Source organism: Chiloscyllium punctatum, chromosome 19 (genome assembly GCF_047496795.1).
Source record: "Chiloscyllium punctatum isolate Juve2018m chromosome 19, sChiPun1.3, whole genome shotgun sequence".
NCBI lineage: Eukaryota > Metazoa > Chordata > Chondrichthyes > Orectolobiformes > Hemiscylliidae > Chiloscyllium > Chiloscyllium punctatum.
Window position 1 is genome coordinate 52,107,147 of NC_092757.1, and position 22,021 is coordinate 52,129,167.

At 44.5% G+C, this 22,021-nt stretch overlaps 1 protein-coding gene across 1 annotated transcript in view; it reads right to left on the reverse strand.

The window, feature by feature from the left end:
• Positions 1–3,615: 3,615 nt before the first annotated feature.
• bckdk (branched chain ketoacid dehydrogenase kinase) overlaps positions 3,616–22,021 on the reverse strand; it is a 58,802-nt gene continuing 40,396 nt past the window's right edge. The window contains exons 10-11 of the mRNA XM_072589396.1: positions 8,490–8,645; positions 3,616–5,543 (exon numbers count right to left, since the gene is read on the reverse strand). Coding sequence (XP_072445497.1) covers positions 5,399–5,543; positions 8,490–8,645 — 301 coding nt within the window. The 3' untranslated portion in view covers positions 3,616–5,398. The remainder of the gene's footprint in view (positions 5,544–8,489; positions 8,646–22,021) is intronic.

Below are 22,021 nucleotides of genomic sequence, written 5' to 3' on the forward strand. Positions count from 1 at the left end.
AACAATGGAAACGGTGCACTGTAGTTAGACATGCAAAATCTACCACTTGCTGTGTGCTATACTTGATAGAGATTGTAGTTTCACATAAGTGCACTTAATAGAAAGAGTCTTCAACAACCATCTCACTTCAGAGCTCAAAATGCCGGTGTATCCTACTGCAACTTGACCTGCTGAATGTTATCTAGAGTCAGATGTACAGCATAGAAACAGACGCTTCGGTCTAACCTGTCCATGCCGACCGGATATCCCAACCCAGCCTTGTCCCACCTGCCAGCACCCGGCCCATATCCCTGTAACCCCTTCCTATTCATATACCCATCCAGCTGCCTTTGTGTTGCAATTGTACCAGTCTCCTCCACTTCCTCTGCCAGCTCATTCCATACACTTACTACCTTCAGTGAAAACTGCCCTTTAGGTCTCTTTTATATCTTCTCTTTCCCCCTCTTTCTTTCCTTCCCCCCCCCCCTCCCCCCAGGGAATAGACTTTATCTTTTATCCTATCCATGCCCCTCATGATTTTATAAACCTCTATAAAGGTCAATCCTCAGCCTCCGATGCGCCAGGAAAACAGCCCGAGCTTACTCAACCTCTCCCTGTAGCTCAAATCCTCCAACCCTGGCAACATCCTTGTAAATCATTTCTGTGCCCTTTCAAGTTTCACAACATCTTTCCAATAGGAAGGAAACCACAATTGCACACGATATTCCAACAGTGGCAACCAGTGTCCTGTATAGCTGCACATGACCTCTTAACTCCTGAACTCAATGCTCTGACCAATAAAGGAAAGCATAACAAGCACCTTCTTCACTATCCTATCTACCTGCGACTCCAAGGTCTCTTTGTTCAGCAACACTCCTGAGGGCCTTATACACTTAATGGTAAGTCCTGGTAAGATTTGCTTTCCCAAAATGCAGCATCTCACATTTATCTAAACTCTATCTGCCACTTCTCAGCCCATTGGCCCATCTGATCAAGATCCCATTGAGGTAACCTTCTTTGCTGTCCACTACACCTCCAATTTTGGTGTCATCTGCAAACTTACTATACCTCTCATGCTCCCATCCAAATCATTTATATAAATGATAAAAAGTAGAGGACTCAGCACCGATCCTTGTGGCACTCCACTGGTCACAGGCCTCCAGCCTGGAAAAAACCCTCCACCACCACCTTCTGCCTTCTACCTTTGAGCCAGTTCTGTATCCAAATGGCTAGTTCTCCCTGTATTCCATGTGATCTAACCTTGCTAACCAGTCTCCCATGGGCAACTTTGTCGAATACCTTACTGAAGTCCATATAGATCACATCTACCGCTCTGCCCTCATGTGAGACATTTTGAAGAAGTTACAAACTTGATGGAGTTTTATTTCCCGTGCATAAAGTCATGGTGACTGTCCTTACTCAGTTCTTGCCTTTCAATATACATGCACATCCTGTCTCTCAGGATTCCCTCCAAACAACTTGCCCATGACCAATGTCAGGCTCACCGGTCTATAGTTCTTCTAGCTTGTCCTTACCACCCTTCTTAAAAAGTGGCACCTGTGACTCTCGATGATACAAATATCTCAGCATTAGGCCCAGCAATCACTTCCCTGGCTTCCCACAGCGTTCTAGGGTACACCTGATCAGGTCCTGGGGATCTATCCACTTTTATGCGTTTCAAGACATCCAGCACTTCCTCTTCTGTAATATGGACATTTTTCAAGATGTCACCATCTATTTCCCTGCAGTCTATATCTTCCATATCCTTTTCCACAGTAAATACTGATGCAAAATACTCATTTACTATCTGCCCCATCTCCTGTGGCTCCATGCAAAGGCTGCCTTGCAGATCTTTGAGGGACCCTATTCTCTCCCTTTTTGTCCTTAATATATTTGTAAAATCCCTTTTGGATTCTCCTTAATTCTATTTGCCAAAGCTATCTCATGTCCCCTTTTAGCCCTCCTGATTTCCCTCTTAAGTATACTCCTACTGCCTTTATACTGATTCACTCGCTCTATCTTGTCTATACCTGCCATGTGCTTCCTCCTTTTTCTGAACTAAACCCTCAATTTGTCTAGTCATCCAGCATTCCTTTCACCCAAACAAGAATACACTTTCTTTGGACTCTCATTTCTGAAAGCTTCCCATTTTCTAGCCATCCATTTACCTGCGAACATCTGCCCCCAATCAGTTTTTGAAAGTTCTTGCCTCATACCATCAAAATGGGCCTTTCCCCAATTTAGAACTTCAACATTTTAGATCTGGTCTATCCTCTTCCATCACTATTTTGAAACTAATAGAATTATGGTCACTGGCCCCAAAGTGCTCCCCCACTGACACCTCAGTCACCTGCTGTGCCTTATTTCCCAAGAGTAGGTAAAGTTTTGCACCTTCTCTAGTAGGTACATCCACATACTGAGTCAGAAAATTGTCTTGTAGACACTTAAATTCCTCACAATCTAAAACCCTTAACACTGTGGCAGTCCCAGTCTATGTTTGGAAAGTTAAAATCCTCTACCATAACTACCCTATACACGGTTCTTAATGTTTAGATACATTGTATAATTGATACCTCTGACCAAACATCTATTCCCAGATCTTGAGCGATGCAGTGCCATTCCAACAAATGTTTGATTTCACATCAAGTTTGCAGCTACTCCATTTTTTTTCCTGCAGAAGTTCTGATGATCAACTAAAAATCAAAGTCACTTAACAAAATTGCTTGATTGCTGTCATTAGCACATTTAGATTCTGGTCAAATTGCGATGTGCAAAGAATAGATTGATTTTGTGCACTGTCAAGGTACGGAACAGCAATTTGAGAAATCACCCAGGAACCATCTTTGTAGAGGGTCTTGGCTTTAGTAGACAATGTTTGAGGGTGTCATTCAGGTTGCACTAGCTCTTGATGATGTGGTGAAGTACACGGCAAATACCAAAAGCAGAAAAGCACAGACACAATCCTTACTGCAAGGATAACATACTCAATGAGAACTTTCACCATAATTGGGATTGGTTGAGCTTCAAGACTCGTTTGCTTTTCTTTTGGATTTGTTTTAAATTTCTCCAGAAGACCAAGTTTTAAATAGGAATGAGAAGCAGAGCTTGCTAATTGTGTCACATCTTCCCTCTTAGCCACTTGCTTCCCAGGCCTGGTGCCTGATCTTCCTGGTCAATGCCCCAGGACCCCTCCTCTTCCTCCCCCACCCCTGTTCCTTTATCATGCTCATGTCCAAATCTGGATAAACCTTCAGCACAGATGGTATTGGATTTGATAAGGTGATGGGGGGAAAAGTGAGCAATAAATGCTGACCTTGCCAGTATTCCCACATCCCACTAATGAGCACAACAACCAAATTGCTAGAGTAACTCAGCAAGTCTGGCAGCATCTGTGGAGAGAAAAACAGTTAAACATTTCTAATCCAATGACCCTAACATAATAAAAATCTGGGCAGGAGAGAGAGAGAGAGAATCTATTTAATTTAAACCTGCTGTCACCTTGTTAGTTTTTAAATCTAAATGTAAATAGTAAATCATTTATGTACCTTGCATTTTGTTTTCTCCCTCAAAGCTTTATGAATTACATTTTTGTGACTTTCCTGATTGCAGATAAATTATATTGAGACGGGAGAAAAATTCATATATCAAGGCCATAATTGGAGATGTCTACAGCATCATAGACAACTTTCCTTTTTTGTGGCAATTTATTGATAATTATTCACCATATTGAATACCATAAATACACAGGCAGCTGCTGTACAGAACTTCAGCAAAAAAAAGTGATTTTCTCTCAGCATATCAGATTTTCTTGTACCTATAATGTGGAACATTTAACTTTGAAAGCGAGCAAGACATTAAGTGAAGTTGTAATGTAAAGGAGGCTAGTATCCATATTTCTGCTCTTGTCTCCTTCTGAATATTAAATGTAATTTATAATATCATAATCCAATTTCAAAGAATTTTACCTGCTCCAGAAAAAAAAATCTTAATTTGTCTGCTATCTAAAGGTTAGATATAGAAGGGAAGAGACTACTTGAAGGGGAAAAAAATTCAATTCTAATTAAATGAATCACCTTTCTCCCTGTGTTAGGAATACTCTTTAAACAGTGTACTTTTGTTTTAATGGAACATCATCTTCCTTTTTCGCTCCAATAAGATAAAACTGACCCATCCCTTACCGAATGCAGGAATGACGACGGGTAATTCCACAGCATGACATCAGTCTTGTATTTGCAGCTCTGATAGTTCCCAACTGAAAGTTAAAGGTTTTTCTGTAATCGGGCATCTATTGTGACAAAGTCAAAGGGGAGCTAGAACCATCCTGCAGGCAGAAGAAGCAGAAGAAGCAGCCCCTTGAGGAACTGGTGATACTGCACGGACCTGTGTGTCACAGTAATGTCAGTCGCTGAGCACAGCATCAACATAAAACTCAAAGGAGCAACAAGACAAACTGACAACAGGATTTGAGCTATAAATGGTCAAACTAAGGCAGCTTTAACCAAAAGGAGCCTTACCCCATAGCAGCAGAGTATACAGTTTACAAATACCTATCTCCACATCTTGAATCTGTAATAACAACTGGGTCACTGTTGTGCTGTGATATCAAACAAGTGAACAAACATTTCAAACTCTGAGCAGATAATCCCTGTAGGGACTGCACAAACACCCTGTAATTCTGGTGGGAGTGCAGCAGCTTCAGATTAAAGTAGTAGCACCAGCATCTAAAAATACTGCATGTTCAATTTATAACAAATTAAATGAACGGCGATTGATCTGGAATGAAAACTATTTCTTCTCACAATATATATACGGTGAATATTAATGTATCAAATCACTAGAACGCAACACAACCTGTAACTTCAATAGGAAAATGGGTGGCCTCTGTCAAATTCAGAAATGGTTACCATAAAGTCTTAGAAAAGATTAAAATTCAGAAGTTATTATACTATGCTTGTATTAAACTGTGGTAAATAAATGTGTCTCTACATCCAGAGTTTAAAAAGAGAGTGTGGGATTGGATTTTCTTTCCTGCTTCTTTTTATCGACTGTTAACCATTAGTCCCCTTGCTGGAAGAAAAATGCAGACAAACCAGCAGAGGGCACTGCTGACCAAAATGATCACTGGTAGCCACCAATGTTAGCATCAGGTCAGTCAACAGGAGTCTATTGTCTTTGCTCATTCAAGCCAAGCTGCAAGTATTTTCCAGCAGTCCTTTTTTTTCACAGTCAGTTAAATTAGAGATCCTTCACTCCAAGTGATGCTAAGACAAACTTCTCAGATGTTTTTTTTTTTGTTCTTATCCAAAAGTAGGTCTTCAGAATTATTTCAGTTCATGTCCAGTTGTGTTTGGAGCCATGAGGTTAGTGTAATATAACCGTCTAGCAATCATCTCCACAGATGCTGGTTCTGGCTCCTGACCTAGATGCGGAAACTTACTTCCTTCCCATCAATGTGCTTTAGGCGCAGGTAAACATCTGTCCCGATGCCCTGCATGGATTGAATGTGGAGTGATCCACCCAGGTACTCGGCGTAAGCACGGGAGGTGGGCAGACCAAAGCCAAACCTGGACAAACAACAAAGGACAGTTTTAGTCCTGCAGCCTGCTCGGAGAATCCATCAGGCACAAGACGGGACAACAAACCAATACAGCAACAACCAAACGCTTCTGGTAACTGTTTACAATATTGCTCCATTGTTTGTTTTGAATATCATTAGAGAGTGAAGTATCAGCTTAATTCAGAATTGTGCAGGTCGCTCTGCTATAGCGAGTGTTTCTTTAACATGAATTCACTGTCATGTGATTAAGAGGTGTCCCCAGTTCATCAAAGTGCAAACTTTTAAAATGTGTTTGCTGTCATGCAGTTACATCACCAACATTAAGCACGGTTTCTAAAGTGCGATTTTTCTATAACATGGTATTGCACAAGAACACAACCATCACAATTACAGAAGAACTGATTGTACTGCATTCGTCATCTGTTCATCCACATGCCCCTTTGATTCAGTCACTACCTAAAATATTACATGATTGATAGCAAATTTGCTATCAATCATCAGTTTGTTTTGAGTTAGTGGTTCATTTCAGGGTCAATAGCAACTAAAATGGTGGAAAGCACATCCCCGCACTGACGTCAAATACACAAAAAGCTGGAGCAAGAGGCTGTCTGATAACCACCAGGTCTCGATCAGTGTTTATTGTACACATCAGCCCCCTCCCATTCCTTTTCACTCAACCTTACTCCCTCATTTATCTGGTTCCCTTTAAACACATTTTACATAGTTTTCCTCAACCACAATCCACGTTTTAACCACTTCTGGGCAGTAACGTTGATCTGGAATTCCTGAATGAATTTAGCAATGACTAACAAAGTTCCTGATTTAGCCTCCCTTGTAATCTTAACGGTCTCAATCAAGCAGTTCTCTTATGCAGAATGGAGCCCAGAGATTGTTCAATCTTTCTAGAGAGAGAGATAGAAACCTCTCTTCTATCGTTCAGTCTCCAGTCCAGGCCAGCAATATTGCTGTAGTATACTGCATTTAGGGAGGCTTCTCATGCCCCATGAGAACAAAGGACACAAAGCAGGAGAGCTGTGGGAATAGGGTGTCCCACAATGGACTCTGTAGGGTTGGGGAGAGCATCTATCATCTAGGCAGAATGAGGAAGTTGCACACTCTCCCGGTGTCCGCATGGGTTTCCAGTTTCCTCCCACAGCCAAAGATGGGCAGGTTAGGTGGATTGACCTTGGTAAAAACTTAGACTGGGTGGGATCCTCTTCAGGAGGGTCAGTGCAGATTCGATAGGCCGAATGGCCTCTTTCAGTACTGTAGAGAGTCTATGATTAATTCCCCGCGAATGGGAGCTTCCAGAGCAGAGCACTGGGTTGGGCATGTGTTCGTATGGATCAACTCCCACAAGAACACTGCCACCCTCACCAGCTCTCATTCCATAGCCCTAGTCTGAGTTGTGGTCGTGCCTCACTCCCCAGCTGGTGGGGGAACAATATATCACCACGCCCCTTTAAACACAGAAATCTGTCATAGTAACACCATGAACCAATCACCACTCATCAGGTTCAAGAACCAGCAGAATAAAAACAGTCATTTCCCAATAACTATACGGAATAGCTCCTGTATCATCCATAGAGATTGGAGGAAATGTATGATCATCAAGGTGAAGAGATATTGGAAGCTTTCCAAATTAACACAGGTAGAGTTGGACAAGGGGTAAGAGTCAAAACAGACAATGACTTCCACTGGTGTGTAAGTGTAGCAATAGAATGAGGGAGTGTTACAGTAAAAGCTCACTTTTCAGGAATTCAGCCACAAATTTGTGAGTTACAATTTCCCCCAGGAATCAATGTTAGAGCCAGAATTAGTTTTCTTCATGTATTTCTCAGCCAGAGAAAGAAAATATGAAATCCTGAACTGTATAAGTGCAACACTGCATTCCCAAATGAAGTAACTTGTATAATATTAGGCCCAAGATTTTAATATAAGCAGTGTTGTAATGTACAATGCTGTTAGTGACCAGCTCCATCTATTGGTTGACATTCAAAGATTTGTAGCTCGGGTCATCATTGTTGTGGTCCTGTTCGCTGAGCTGGGAATTTGTGTTGCAGACGTTTTGTCCCCTGTCTAGGTGACATCCTCAGTGGTTGGGAGCCTCCTGTGAAGCGCTTCTGTGCTGTTTCCTCCGGCATTTATAGTGGTTTGAATCTGCCACTTCCGGTTGTCAGTTCCAGCTGTCCGTTGCAGTGGTCGGTATATTGGGTCCAGGTCGATGTGCTTACTGATAGAGTCTGTGGATGAGTGCCATGCCTCTAGGAATTCCCTGGCTGTTCTCTGTTTGGCTTGTCCTATAATAGTAGTGTTGTCCCAGTCGAGCTCATGTTGCTTGTCATGTGAGTGTGTGGCTACTAAGGATAGCTGGTCGTGTCGTTTCGTGGCTAGTTGGTGTTCATGGATACGGATCGTTAGCTGTCTTTCTGTTTGTCCTATGTAGTGTTTTCCTAGAGACATGGCACTCATCCACAGATTCAATCAATAAGCACATTGACCTGGACCCAATATACCGACCACTGCAACAGACAGCTGGAACTGACAACCGGAAGCGGCAGATTCAAATCACTATAAATGTCGGAGGAAAGATCACAGAAGTGCTTCACAGGAGGCTCCCAAGCACTGAGGATGTTGCCTAGACAGGGGACGAAACGTCTGCAACACAAATTCCCAGCTCGGCGAACACAACCACAACATTGGTTGACATTGGACAGTGTGGCTGGATTGGCAGAATTTCTTGCACTGAATGATCTCCTTCAGTTCCTATAGTCCAATGTCTGATATCAAGACTACCTCATACTAACTATAATCTATTTCTAGACAGTGCAAAGTCTCTGCCAGTGTGCAATTTAAACTGGGATTTGTTTATTTACCTATTAAACCCAAGTCAGGCCTCTCTAACAGCCCGTGGGGAATGAAGGATCCTGTTATTATCCTGGTCAGTCCTTACCCATGCATCGGCCCTGACTGGGGCCCACTGTTGACAGTATGGCCGTAAAAAGAGTTCATTGTGGAATCCTGTGAGCTCTCCTCAGCCGTGGTGAAGTGATAATCCGTCACTTTGTCGATAATCTGGTGAGGAATCCCACCTCCACGATCCGAGATCCTGAAACAAAGGTGACAGGAGCACGGTGAGGGTAACAGTATTGGGCCTTGCGCTCCCCTCTCTCTGTCGGTATCTGGCAACTGCAGACTCTCTCTGCAAAGGGCAACATTTGGCCAAAACTCTAAATAACTTTTAATCACCAAAATCATTGTGAAAAGGTAAAGTTTTTCAAATCAATCCGAAGTGTATTGATCAGTCAGCATAGAGAAGAAAGTGAGGATTGGAGCCCTTCTTCAGGCTCATGCCCGAAACATCGATTCTCCTGCTCCGTGGATGCTGTCTGACCTGCTGCGCTTTTCCAGCAACACATTTTTAGCTCTGATCTCCAGCATCTGCAGTCCTCAGTTTCTCCAGGCAGGCAGATGGGCACGCACGCACAGACATGCGCACACAGGCAGAAAGACAGGCATGCATAGACACAGATGCACGCACGCACACACAGACAGGCACTGACACACACAGGCACGTACATGCACACACACAGGGATAGGCAGGCATGGACACAGACGCGTGCACGCACACAGGCATGCATGTACGCGCACACGGACAGACACACAGACAGGCATGCACGCGGACAGACAGACAAGCACGCACGCACGCACGCACACGGATAGACACAGGCATGCAAGGGCAGGCAGACACAGGCACGCACGCACGCGCACACGGACAGACAGGCACACACACACACACACACACACACAGACACACGGACAGAGACAGGCACGCACAGACACACAGACAGGCAGGCACGCACACACATGGACAGACACACAGACAGGCACACACACACGCACAGACACACGGACAGACAGGCACACACACCCACAGAGACACGGACAGACAGGCACGCACACACGCACAGACACACGGACAGACAGGCACACACACACACACGCACAGACAGACAGGCACGCACACACGGACAGGCACGCACACACACGGACAGACACACAGACAGGCACGCGCACACACATTCACACACAAACAGGCACACGGACAGGCACACAGACGCACACAGGCGCACGTATGCACACAGACAGACAAAATATTGTAGACAAATCCTATGTGTAGTTCTGTTACAAAACATTGTGTTTGTAATTTTCAACTTAAATCTGCTTAAGTTTACCTGATGAACACAGCTACAGTAGAAATCAATGTTTGCTTTCCAACTCTCACACGGCACCTTTTACAGCTTTTATTGCCTAACAGCTCGGAGCTTGTACCCATTACCCTGCCAATGTCATCTCCATTGTTCTCACAAGTTGGCCGCCACTGCCCACTACATTAGGTGTGGACTTTCCCCAGTTACTGCAGCTCCTTGCCTTCCTACTTGCTAGATGCAGGATGTCAATGTGTCAAGTCAGCGCTTGTATCAGGAACAATCACTGCAGGGCTCCTTTGATCACTAACCAATCTGACTCTGCAATTCCCAGCACAGTCCACAGGCAGGGACTGTGTTAATATTCAACAGTATATTTATGGAGAGAAGTGTTGTCTAAGGGAGAGCTGTTTTGCATGGAAATTTATTCTCATTAGTCAAACATTTCCAAACCAAATCGAGCACGTTCACCTCAACTTCTGTTTAGACAGACAAAAAGAACACAAGACAAAATGGACAGATGAATAGGATTTACATCAACACAAAAGATTGGTTTTAAAACAATTATTCCTCCAAACCTTTTCTCTGAACCCCACCCCTCCAACCACAACAAGGATAGAACCCCCAGTCGTCACCTTCCACCCCACCAACCTCCGCCATTTCCGCCACTTACAAATGGACCCCACCACCAGGGATATATTTCCCTCCTCGCTCCTATCTACTTTCTGTAAAGACCGTTCCCTCCGTGACTACCTGGTCAGGTCCACGCCCCCCCAACAACCCACCCTTCCCTCCTGGCACCCTCCCCTGCCACCGCAGGAATTGCAAAACCTGTGCCCACACCTCCCCCCTCACCTCCATCCAAGGTCCCAAAGGAGCCTTCCACATCCATCAAAATTTCACTGGCTCTTCCACACGTTAGTTACTGTACCCATTGCTCTCGCTGCGGTCTCCTCTACATTGGGGAGGTAAAAACAAGGCCTGCAGATACTGGAAACCAGATTCTAGATTAGAGTGGTGCTGGAAAAGCACAGCAGTTCAGGCAGCATCCGAGGAACAGGATTTCTGATGAAGGGCTTTTTCCCGAAACGTTGATTTTCCTGCTCCTCGGATGCTGCCTGACCTGCTGTGCCTTTCCCACACCACAATCTTGACTCTAATCTCCAGTATGTACAGTCCTCACTTTCGCCCAGTCTGTGTGTATGTCTACCTCAGAGTGTTGGTGCAGGATTACAACTGTGAGAATCCATACTGGGCTCTATAGAGAGTGACGCTACCTTAGAGCTCTCAATCCTGATGTGACCTGGCAAAGGAGCCCTGACCCCACTTTGGGAAGCCATATTATAGAAGGGCGCGTAGTAAATGAACTGATAACAAAGACAGACCTACAAAAGATGGAGCCAGGAGGCAACAATACCCCACAACTTTACAGATTATCTAAGGAACACAAACCAGACATATCCTGACCTATTGTGGCATTCCCAGGAAATCTGTCACATCAACTGACAAAAGCACTTCAACAAAACCTTAAACATCTCATCAGCAGGCCCAAACACTTCATACAATCGTCACAGGAATTCCTAGACAACATCACAAGCACAAACTTAGACAAGGAAGAAGCGATGGTCTTATTTGATGTAAATAACGCTATTTACATCGATTGACAGAACTTTAGCCAGAGTGACAATACCGACCTCCTGGACAAACAGAACAGACCACACAATGGGGAACCAATCAACAAGGACTGCATACTCAAACCCTCGGGCCTGTGCTTGATGATGTAACTCATATTCAGCAGCCAGATAGATGAACGAGTTAACGGGCCACCGACGGGCTCACCCATCTTTAGGCTCACAGCAAGGACTAGAACAACAGCCCTCCCACAAGTCTGACTCAAACTCTCACTTAGATATGTAGACAACATTTTTGTAATAACTAAGGGAAGAGATTGGGAGCACACACTGGGTTATCAACACCATGCTCGCAAGGATCAAAGTTATAAAGATGGGAGGAAACTAACAACCAACTCTCATTCCGGAGTGAGACTGCAGAAAGCACACAGAACGGTGAGTGCACCACAAAGTGTACAGGAAAACCACACACACCCACCAGATCCTGACCTTCAACTGCAACCACCTGAACACATTCAACAGAAGCTGCATCAGGACCCTCTTCAAAAGGCCTACACCACCCTGCAGCAGCCCTGACCTGTGACAAAGCCTGTGCCAAGAAAGGAAACCCCCACCACTCCATCTGCAGATGCCCAACAGACAAACAATGCAATGAGGACATGCCACAACCTAACTCATTAGCCACGCTAGTATATATTTAAAAAAATCTCTGAACTGACAGCCAGACATCTCTGCCCACTGGATTCGAGACAGCCCATAAACCGACACTCAGACAACCACTCACCAGGACAAAAGACCCTCCCACCCATCATGTACAAGACTAACGTAACTGACAAGATTCCACGTAAAAACTACATGAAACACTAAACAGGGCAAACAAATAGCAATCCGCATCCCCAAACACGAACCTGCCACTAGCAGTGCTTGGTCTTACTTGGGGAAACAAGCAGCTACAGGGAAGTCCCACTTAATTTTGGTTCAGGGCAGGAACGCATGAGGTGATTTCCTTTGAGTTACTGTTGGGCCTCCAGGTTTCTCGGAGCAGCTCAGTAAAATGGTTGGATCAGTTTCCCCAAATTCTGATTCCCAGACCATTTTCGTCTGGTTTCACGGCAGGCACTCCATCGCACTCAGTCAGCTCAGTGTCGTTTATAAATCAGGGCAAAAGGTAAATTCTAAGGGAGAAAATATCCAGTCGGTCAGTCACTGGGGCCAAACACAAAGGATGAAGGAAAATAAACAGTTGGTCAATGAAAGCAGGTTATTTTGTTTTTCTTTGGCAAGTCTAGAACCAGGGGACAGAGTTTTAAAAACAAGGTGGTGGGACAGGGGTGTCACTTAAGCCCGAGATGAAGAGAAATTCATTTATTTAAAGGGTTGTGAATCTTTGGAATTCTCTACCACAAAGAGAGCTGTGGAAGCACAGTCTTTGAGTATGTTGGAGGTAAACGTTGAGAGATTCTGACTACCAAAAGGGTTATACAGGGTTATAGGGATGACATGAGCAAAAAAGGCAATGAAACGATTCCATCAGCCATGATCACACTAAATGGTGGGGCACACTCCATGGGCTGTACGGCCTACACCTGTGTAAAAGGAATTCCTCCTAAACTGCGCCCGCGTGCATCCACACACATCCCCCACGTGACCGTTAGTGCTGTCTAACAGCCAAGGCATTTTCCTAGCGGGAAGCAATTTCCCAAGGTTTTGCCTTCACGGTGTTAAATGACTCAGTTTGGTTTCTTCAGTCTTCACCTCTCCAGCAAAATACAGGAGCCCCAACTCTCAATCTCTCCTCGCCATTCCAGTCACATCCTTAGAAATCAGCGTCACCATTGCCTTGATTAGAGGAAGCAGGTAAGGCACAGCACGAGAGCTGTGGTCTAACCAGGCTTCACCACAACCTACTACCATCACGGGTGAGAATGCCAAAGGTTGAGGTGCCCTACCCAATGCCAGGGTCAAGGAGACCTCCTCAGGCCTGGAGGAGGAGAGGGTCCAATAGGTGTTGCCCACATTGGTACCAAAACCTTTGACAGGTGTAGAAATGAGGTTCTGCTAGAAAATCTTCAAGAGTTCGTGGTTAAATCCAAAAGGAGAATTTCCAAAGTAACAATCTCTAGATTGCTACCTGGGCCACAGACAAGGAGTTAAATGTGTGACGTGAGTGCAATGGGTTACAGTTCATAGGGCACTGCCACCAGTACTGGGGTAGAAGGGAGCTGTGCTAGTGGAAACGCTTCACTTGACTCCCCCGCCAAGGACCAGTGTCCTGGCAAATCAAATCACTCTGGTTGTGGAGCCAATCTTCAACTACCTAAGACAGGGAGAGTTTGGGTGAAAGGAAATGTAGGATTATGTAGCAAGCAGTCATGCCAGCATTACAGGGGAGCTACTTGGATACTGATACCCAGAGTGGGACAGGAAGGTTTAGCATGTACAAACACAGAAAAAAGGTCAAAGAGGGGAAAGACAAAGAAAAAAGGTGAAGCTAATTGAATCTTTACTTGAATGTGTGTAATATTCAGAGCAAAATGAATGAATTAACACCACAAATACCAGGTTAGTGGCTATAATATTACAGCCATTACAGTCCCATGGGAGCAATGTGATCTGAAAGCTGGAACTAAATATTCCAGAGTATGAAATGTTCCAGAAGAAAAAGCAGGAAGGAAAGGGTGGTTGGTGCATTGTTGGTGCAGGATGGAATATGTGCAAGAGCAAAGAATTATTAGATTAGATTACTTACAGTGTGGAAACAGGCCCTTCGGCCCAACAAGTCCACACCGACCCTCCGAAGTGTAACCCACCCAGACCCATTCTCCGACATTCACCCCTTCACCTAACACTACGGGCAATTTGGCATGGCCAATTCACCTAACCTGCACATTTTTGGATTGTGGGAGGAAACCGGAGCACCCAGAGGAAACCCACATAGACACGGGGAGAATGTGCAAACTCCACACAGAGAGTTGCCTGAGGCGGGAATTGAACCCGGCTAACCACTGTGCCACCGTGCCACCCACAAATTATCTTGGATCAGAAGATGTAGGATTCACAGGGTGGAGGTAATAACAGATGCAAGATGACACCGAAGTCAGTGGTGGGTAAGTTGTTGGAGGAGGTTCTGAGGGACAGGGTTTACATGCATTTGGAAAAACAATGACTGATTAGGGATAGTCAGCATGGCTTTTTTTCATGGGAAATTGTGTTTCACTAACTTGATTTTTGTTTTCGAAAGAAGTGACAAAAAAAGATCGATGAAGGCAGAGGAGTAGACATTGTCAATAGGGACTTTAGCAAAACAGTCAGCAAGGTTTTGCATGGTAAATTGGTTGGCAAAGTTAGATCACATGGAATGCAGGGAGAGCTAGCCATTTGGATACTAAATTGCCTTGAAGGTAGGAGACAGAGTGGTGGTGGAAGTTCATTTTCAGACTGGAGGCCTGTGACCAATGGTGTGTCGCAAGGATCAGTGCTGGGCCCACTGCTTTTCATCATTTATGTAAATGATTTGGATGTGAACGTAGTGGGTATGGTTACTAAGTCTGCAGATGACACCAAGATTGATGGTAGAGCGGACAGTGAAGGAGATTACCTCAGAGTAAAACGGGATCTTGATTGAATGAGTCAAATGGGCCGAGGAGTGGCAGATGGAGTTTAAATTAGATAAATGTGAGGTGCTGCATTTTGGAAAAGCAAATCAGGGTAAGACTTATACACTTAATGGTAGGGTCCTTGGGACTGTTGCTGAACAAAGAGACCTTGGAGTGCAGGTTCATAGCTCCTTGAAAGTGGAATCGAGGTAGACAGGCTAGTGAAGGTGGCATTTGGTACGCTTTCCTTTATTGGTTAGAGCATAGAATATAGGAGTTGGGCTGTACAGGACATTGGTTATGCCACTTTTGGAATACTGCATTCAATTCTGCTCTCTCTGCTATAGGAAAGATCTTGTTAAATTTGAACGGGTTCAGAAAAGATTTACAAAAATGTTGGTGAGTTTGGAGGGCTTGAGCTTAAGGGAGAGACTGAATCGACTGGGGTGGTTTTCCCTGGAGCGTTGGAGGCTGAGGAATGACCTAATAGAGGTTTATAAAATCATGAAGGGCGTGCATAGGGTAAATAGACAAGGTCTTTTTCCCTGGGGTAGGGGAGTCCAGAACTAGAGGGCATAGATTTAAGGGGAGAGGGAAAAGATTTAAAAGGATCCTAAGGGGCAACTTTATCATGCAGAGAATGCTGCGTGTATGGAACAGGCTGCCAGAGGAAGTGGTGGAGGCTGGTACAATTACAGCATTTGAAAGACATCTGGATGGGTCTATGAACAGGAAGGGTTTGGAGGGATATGGGCCGGGTGCTGGCAAATGGGACTAGGTCAGATCGGGATATTTGGTCAACACAGTTGACAAGTTGGACCGAACAGTCTATTTCCACGCTGTATGACTCCATGTTGAACAAGCAGTCAGATAGCTTAGCAACAGCGGAGGGTGGGACTGGTGACGTCCGAAATATTTTGGCAAGTTAAGTCTGTATCATACTCCACAAACATTTGTGGTCTGAATTCCGCTTACTCATGCATCAGGTTTCAGAACCCCTGGCAGCAAGCTGTACTGACAGGAGGTTTTCAGGAAACAAAGACAGCTGGCCACAAACAAAATGTCTACTGGGTGACGGAAAAAAACAACTGGATTTTACATAAGGCTTTGCATCCATGAGGTCTGGAACCAAATCACTGCCAACGTTGGAGTGAAAGTCATTATTGTAATGAGGGAAATGCTCAAATTAGCAACCAGGAACAATAGGATACATAACCAGACCAATCTTGGCTGAGGAGCAAAGGTTGCCTCGCACACTGATGAATAAGAAAGGGATAGTCCCCTTATTGGACTTGTACTATAGACCGCCCACCCGCCAGCCCCCCACCAACAGTCAGCAGCAAATTAAGAAGTAAATTTGTAGTGATCTCAATTATCTGTAAGAATAAGAGGGTTTAGTGTTAGGGGATTTTAACTTTCCAAACTCAGACTGGGACCGCCATAGGCTTGGATGGAGAGGAATTTAGGAAGTGTACACAAGGAAAATTTCTTATTCAGTATGTGAACGCACATGAGCAAAATTTAATCACCTCTTGGGAAATAAGGCAGGGCAACTAACTGAGGCGTCAGTGGGGGAGCATTTTGGGGCCAGCAAAAATAATTCTATTAGTTTTAATATAGTTATGGAGAAGGATAGACCTCATTGAAAAGTCAAAACTCTAAATTGGATGAAGGCCGATTTTGATGGTATTAGGCAAGAACTTTCAGAAGTTGACCCGAGGCTCTGATCAATAAAAAGGAAGCATGTATCAGGTATCAACAGCAGGGATCGAGTGAATCCGTCGAACAATATAAGGGGAGGAGGAGTAAATTCAAGAGGGAAACCTGAAGGGCAAAAAGGGAACTGGAGACAGCTTTGACAGATAGGGTTAAGGAGAATCCAAAGGGACTCTACCAATATATTAATGGACATAAAGAGCAACCCGGGAGAGATTAGGGCTCCTGGAAGATCAGCAAGGTCACCGGTGTGTGGAACTGCAGGAGATGGGTGAAACACTAAATGAGTATTTCACATCAGTGTTTACTGCAGAAACGGATATGGAAGCTAGAGACCTTGGGGAACTAAAGAGCAATATCTTGAAAAGTGTCCACATTACAGAGGTGGTGGTGTGGGACGTCTGAAAACCCAAAAGGGTGGACAAAACCCTGGGACTAGAACTTTATGGAAGTTGAGGGAAGTGATTGCTGGGCCCCCGCTGACATATTTACATCATTGGTGGTCACAGGTGAGGTGTAGGAAGACTGGAGGTTGGCTAACGTGGGGTTATTATTTAAGAAAGGTGGTAAGGAAAAGCCAGGTAACAGTGGAATAATCAGCCTGACATCAATGGTGGGCAAGCTGTTGGAGGTAGTTCTGAGGGACAGGACTTACATGTATTTGAAAAGGCAAGGTCTGTTAGGGATAGTCAGCATGGCTTTTTCTGTGGGAAATCATGTCTCACAAACGTAGCGTCATAGAGATGTATAGCATGGAAACAGACCCTTCAATCCAACTCGTCCATGCCGACCAGATATCCTAAATTAATCTAGTCCCATTTGCCAGCACTTGGCCCATATCCTTCTAAACCCTTCCTATTCATACACCCATCCAGATGCCTTGTAAATGCTGCAATTGTACCATCCTCCACCACTTCCTCTGGCAGCTCATTCCATAGACACACCACCCTCCACGTGAAAAAGTTGCCCTTTAGATCTCTTTTATACCTTTCCCCCCTCACCCTAAACCTATGCCCTCGAGTTCTTGACTTCCCCACCCCAGGGAAAAGACTTTGTTGTCTATTTATCCTATCCATGCCCCTCTTGATTTTATAAACCTCAGCCTCCAACACTCCAGGGAAAACAGCCCCAGCCTATTAAACCTCACCCAATAGCTCAAATCCTCCAACCCTGACAACAATCTTGTAAATCTTTTCTGAACCCTTTCAAGTTTCACAATCCTTGATGTCGTTTTTTGGAAGAAGAGAAGAAGAAGATTGATGAAAGCAGAGTAGAGGACATTGTCTACATGGACAATAGGAAGGCATTTGACAAGGTTCTGACTGGTTGGTAAGGTTAGATCATATGGAATACAGGGAGAACTAATCCTCTGGATATGAAATTAGGCCGAAGGTAAGAGACAGAGGGTGCTGGTGGAGAGTTGCTTTTCGGACTGGAGGCCTGTGACCAGTGGAGTACCATAAAGATCAGTGCTGGGTCCACTGCTTTTTGTCATTTATATAAAAATGATTTGGATGTGAATATAGGGAGGTCTAGTTAGTAAGTTTGCAGATGACACCAAAAACGGTGGGTAATGGACACAGGAGAAGGTTATATCAGAGTACAATGGGACGTTGAACAGATGAGTCAATGGAGTTTAATTTAGATAAATGTGAGTCGCTGCATTTTGGAAAGGCAAATCAGGGCAGGACTTATACACTTAATGGTAAGGTCCTGGGACATGTTGCCAAACAAAGAGACCTTAGAGTGCAGGTTCATAGCTCATTGAAAGTGGAGTTGCAGATAGACAGAGTAGTGAAGACAGCATTTAGTATGCTTGCCTTCATTGATCAGTGTATTGAGTATTGGAGTTAGGAGGTCATATTACAGCAGTACAGGACATTAGTTCGGCCACTTTTGGAATACTGCGTTCAATTCTAGTCTCACTGTTGTCGGAAGGATGTTGTGAAACTTGAAAAAGTTCAGAAAAGATTTACAAGGACGTTGCCAGGGTGGAAGGGTTTGAGCTACAGGGAGAGGCTGAATAGACTGTGGCTGTTTTCCCTGGAGCATCAGAGACTGAGGGGTGACCAGAGAGGTTCATAAAATCATGAGGGGCATGGAGAGGATGAAAAACAAATGTCCACAAGTTGGACCGGAGAGTCCGTTTCCATGTTGTACATCTCTATGACTCTTTTCCCCAGGGTCGGTCAGTCCAAAGCAAAAGGGCGTAGGTGTAAAGGTGAGACAGAGAAAAGGGGCAACTTTTTCACACAGAGTGGCACATCAACAGAATGAGATGCCAGAGGATGTGGTGGAGCCTGGTACAATTGGAGCATTTAAAAGGCATCTGGATATGGGCCAAATGCTGGCAAATGGGACTAGATTAATTTAGGGTGTCTGGTTGGCATGGACGAGTTGGACTGAAGGGTCTGTTTGTGTGCTGTACAGCTCTGTGACTCTATGACCAGGGAGACTCGAGTAGGATATGCAGACAGAGTGCTGGCAGGAGGAAAAGTGTGGACTGCAGATGCCAGAGAGTCAAAGTCAAAAAGTGTGGCACTGGAAAAGCACAACAGGTCAGGCAGCATCCGAGGAGCAGGAGAGTGAACATTTCGGGCATAAGCACTTCATCAGGACTGGCTCAGGGCAAGAATGTCACTCTTTTGCTCCTCAGATGCTGCCTGCCCTGCTGTGCTTTTCCAGCGCCACACTTTTCGACAAAGTGCTGGCAGTTTGGCAAGTCAAGGAATTAGGTGAGGAAGGAAAGGGAATGTAATTTTGCTTTGCTATTTCCACTTTATCAACCTCTAGGAATTTGGTCTTACTCCGCCACAAGCTTGTTATTTGACGAGTACCAGGTGGTTAACATTTATCCTATTCCTAAGATTTAAAATTGTAAAGGAACTGATGGCAGAGTTAATAAAATACACCAGGAAAAGAAAACAAATCATTGAATACATCATTAGGTAGTTAATTCAAACAGAACAAGCTGACAGAAGAGGTGAGGTGTCACAGCTGCTGCATGTGGGGGCTCCTGGATGCCAGTGTGACCTACAATAAACACAACTACAGTAAGTGCTTATAGCTCGATAGCATTGGCTCAGAGCTGCAGGCTGACCTACAATACATCAGGGGCAGGGGGGGATGTTTTGTACTGGAAGGTACTCACACCCCTTAGGATAGGGTCTGTGATTTGGTCAGTGGTCAGAGAAAGGAGGCTGTGATGATGAGTGAGATGGGTAAGGATACCTAGAGAGCAGGACTGCCAGCCTTTGCAATTGCCCTACAGACTTCAATGTCTCTCTGCTCATTGGATGAGAGGGGGCTGCGACGTAGATGAGCTAGCTGAATCGGATTAACTTTGTGTCCCACAGTGTCAAGACGGAGTAGAAATGAGGAATGTAGGAGTAGTAGGGCACAGGCATTCTTTCTGCAGAAAAATGCAAAATCCAGAAGATCTGGCGGCTGTCAGGGTTCTAAGGAATCTGCTCAGGGGTGAAGAGGAACTTGCAGTCGAAGGGAGAGGACTCAGTCATTATAATCCACATTGATAACCAATGATGGGGGCAAGAGATTCTGTATTGTCAGCATAAGGAGCTAGGCACTAAATTAACAAACAGAACCTCAAAGGCATTAATCTCAGAGTTATTACCTGAGTCATGTGCAAACTAGAAGGTGGCAGATTAGAGAAGTGAACGTGTGGCTCAATGACTGGTGAGAAAAAAATGGGATCATATCATGAAGCACCGGTAGCAGTAGTGGGAAATATAGCAGCTTTACCATTAGGACAATCTATATCTGAACAATGTTTCAGCAAGCTGCATAAACAGGAAAGTAGACAGGCTTTCAAATTAAATACCATGGAAAGGGATCAAATTTGATAACTCTGGTAAAAACAAGAGTAAAGAGACAAGGTTAGAGAGAAGGTTGTTCGTATGGAAACTATAATCTATTTCACACCTTTGTTTATGTCATAGTCCTGCTCTGCTTCCACTTGTGCTTCCATAATGCACGTGTGGAATACACAGCAAACATAGCTTTCTTCAGGATAAGTAGCACAGAAAGTGCCTTTTGGCCCACCCAGTAATGGAATTTATTGTTCTGTTCTTCACCAGCATCCCCTCAACGTTCCTGGTCTAAATTTACCAACCTAACTATCCACCCGCTTGTGTCTGTTGGCAGGCCACTAGCCATTCTATATATCCACTCCATCAAAAAGCTTCCTAAAATCTTCCAAACAGCAGTTCGAAGGTGAAGCTCACCAGCACCTTCTCAAAGACAGTTAGGAACGAGGCAGCAAACACTGAACCAAGCCACAAAGCTGACATCCTGTGAAGCAACTTTAAGAAAAAAATCTCTTCCCTGATGTGCATGCCATGTAGTTTTGAAATCAATTACATAAATCTCTGTACTGTCTCCAATACCTCTTTTATTGTTATGTAATATAAACTAGATCTGCACACAATACTTCAGGAGGTTTAATGAGTTTCACCAGAGGTTTAAATTAGAATTTGGATTTTTTTAAATTTATGGCCTTGTTAATGTGCAGGGTAACTTTATGCGATTTATGTATTTGTACTCCGAGATGCCTATTTTCCTCTATCCTACCCAGACTTGTACCTGCCAAGTAATCTCCCCATTTTATCAAAACATATTACCTCATGTTTATCGGTGTCCAAACTTTGTTTGGTTTATAGCTCTTTCATGGGCTGTGAGGCAGCACGACCAGCATTTACTGTCTACCCACATGCCCTTTGACTGAGTGGCTTGCTTGTCCATTTCAGAGGGCAGTTAAGAGTTAGCTACATTGTTAAGAGTCTGGAGTCACATGTAGGCCAGACTGGGTAAGTACAGTAGCTTTCCTTCCCTAAAAGGACATTAGTAACACACCACTGGATGAAACAGTGACTGTTGCCGGAATTACACCCAGACACTCGCGAGTGAAGGTGAGGAGAGCACTGGCTGACAGAGGGATTGGCAGCAAGGGCATGTCAATTCTCAGCCTCCATCTTCAAGATCGTTCGTTCCCTCAATCAGGCACTGACTGCACTTCAACGAGGATTACCCCACTACCCGGATCCTGTAAGCAAGCACGCCAGTCACAAATCTGCCAGCTGGAAGGGATGGGAGCTGGGCGTTCGTGTATCATCACAGCAGCAGCAGTAACCAGCACTTCTAGGAACAAGCAGACCCTTACAGCTGACTGTCAGACACAACATCACTCACAGAGCAGGCAAACAGCTGACACAGATAATCACCGCACTCAGTTTGCCCACTGCTTCTCCCACAGTTAATCCACAGTAACTGAAGCTAAGAATAATTAGTAAACTGCATAGTTCACACAAGAATAAC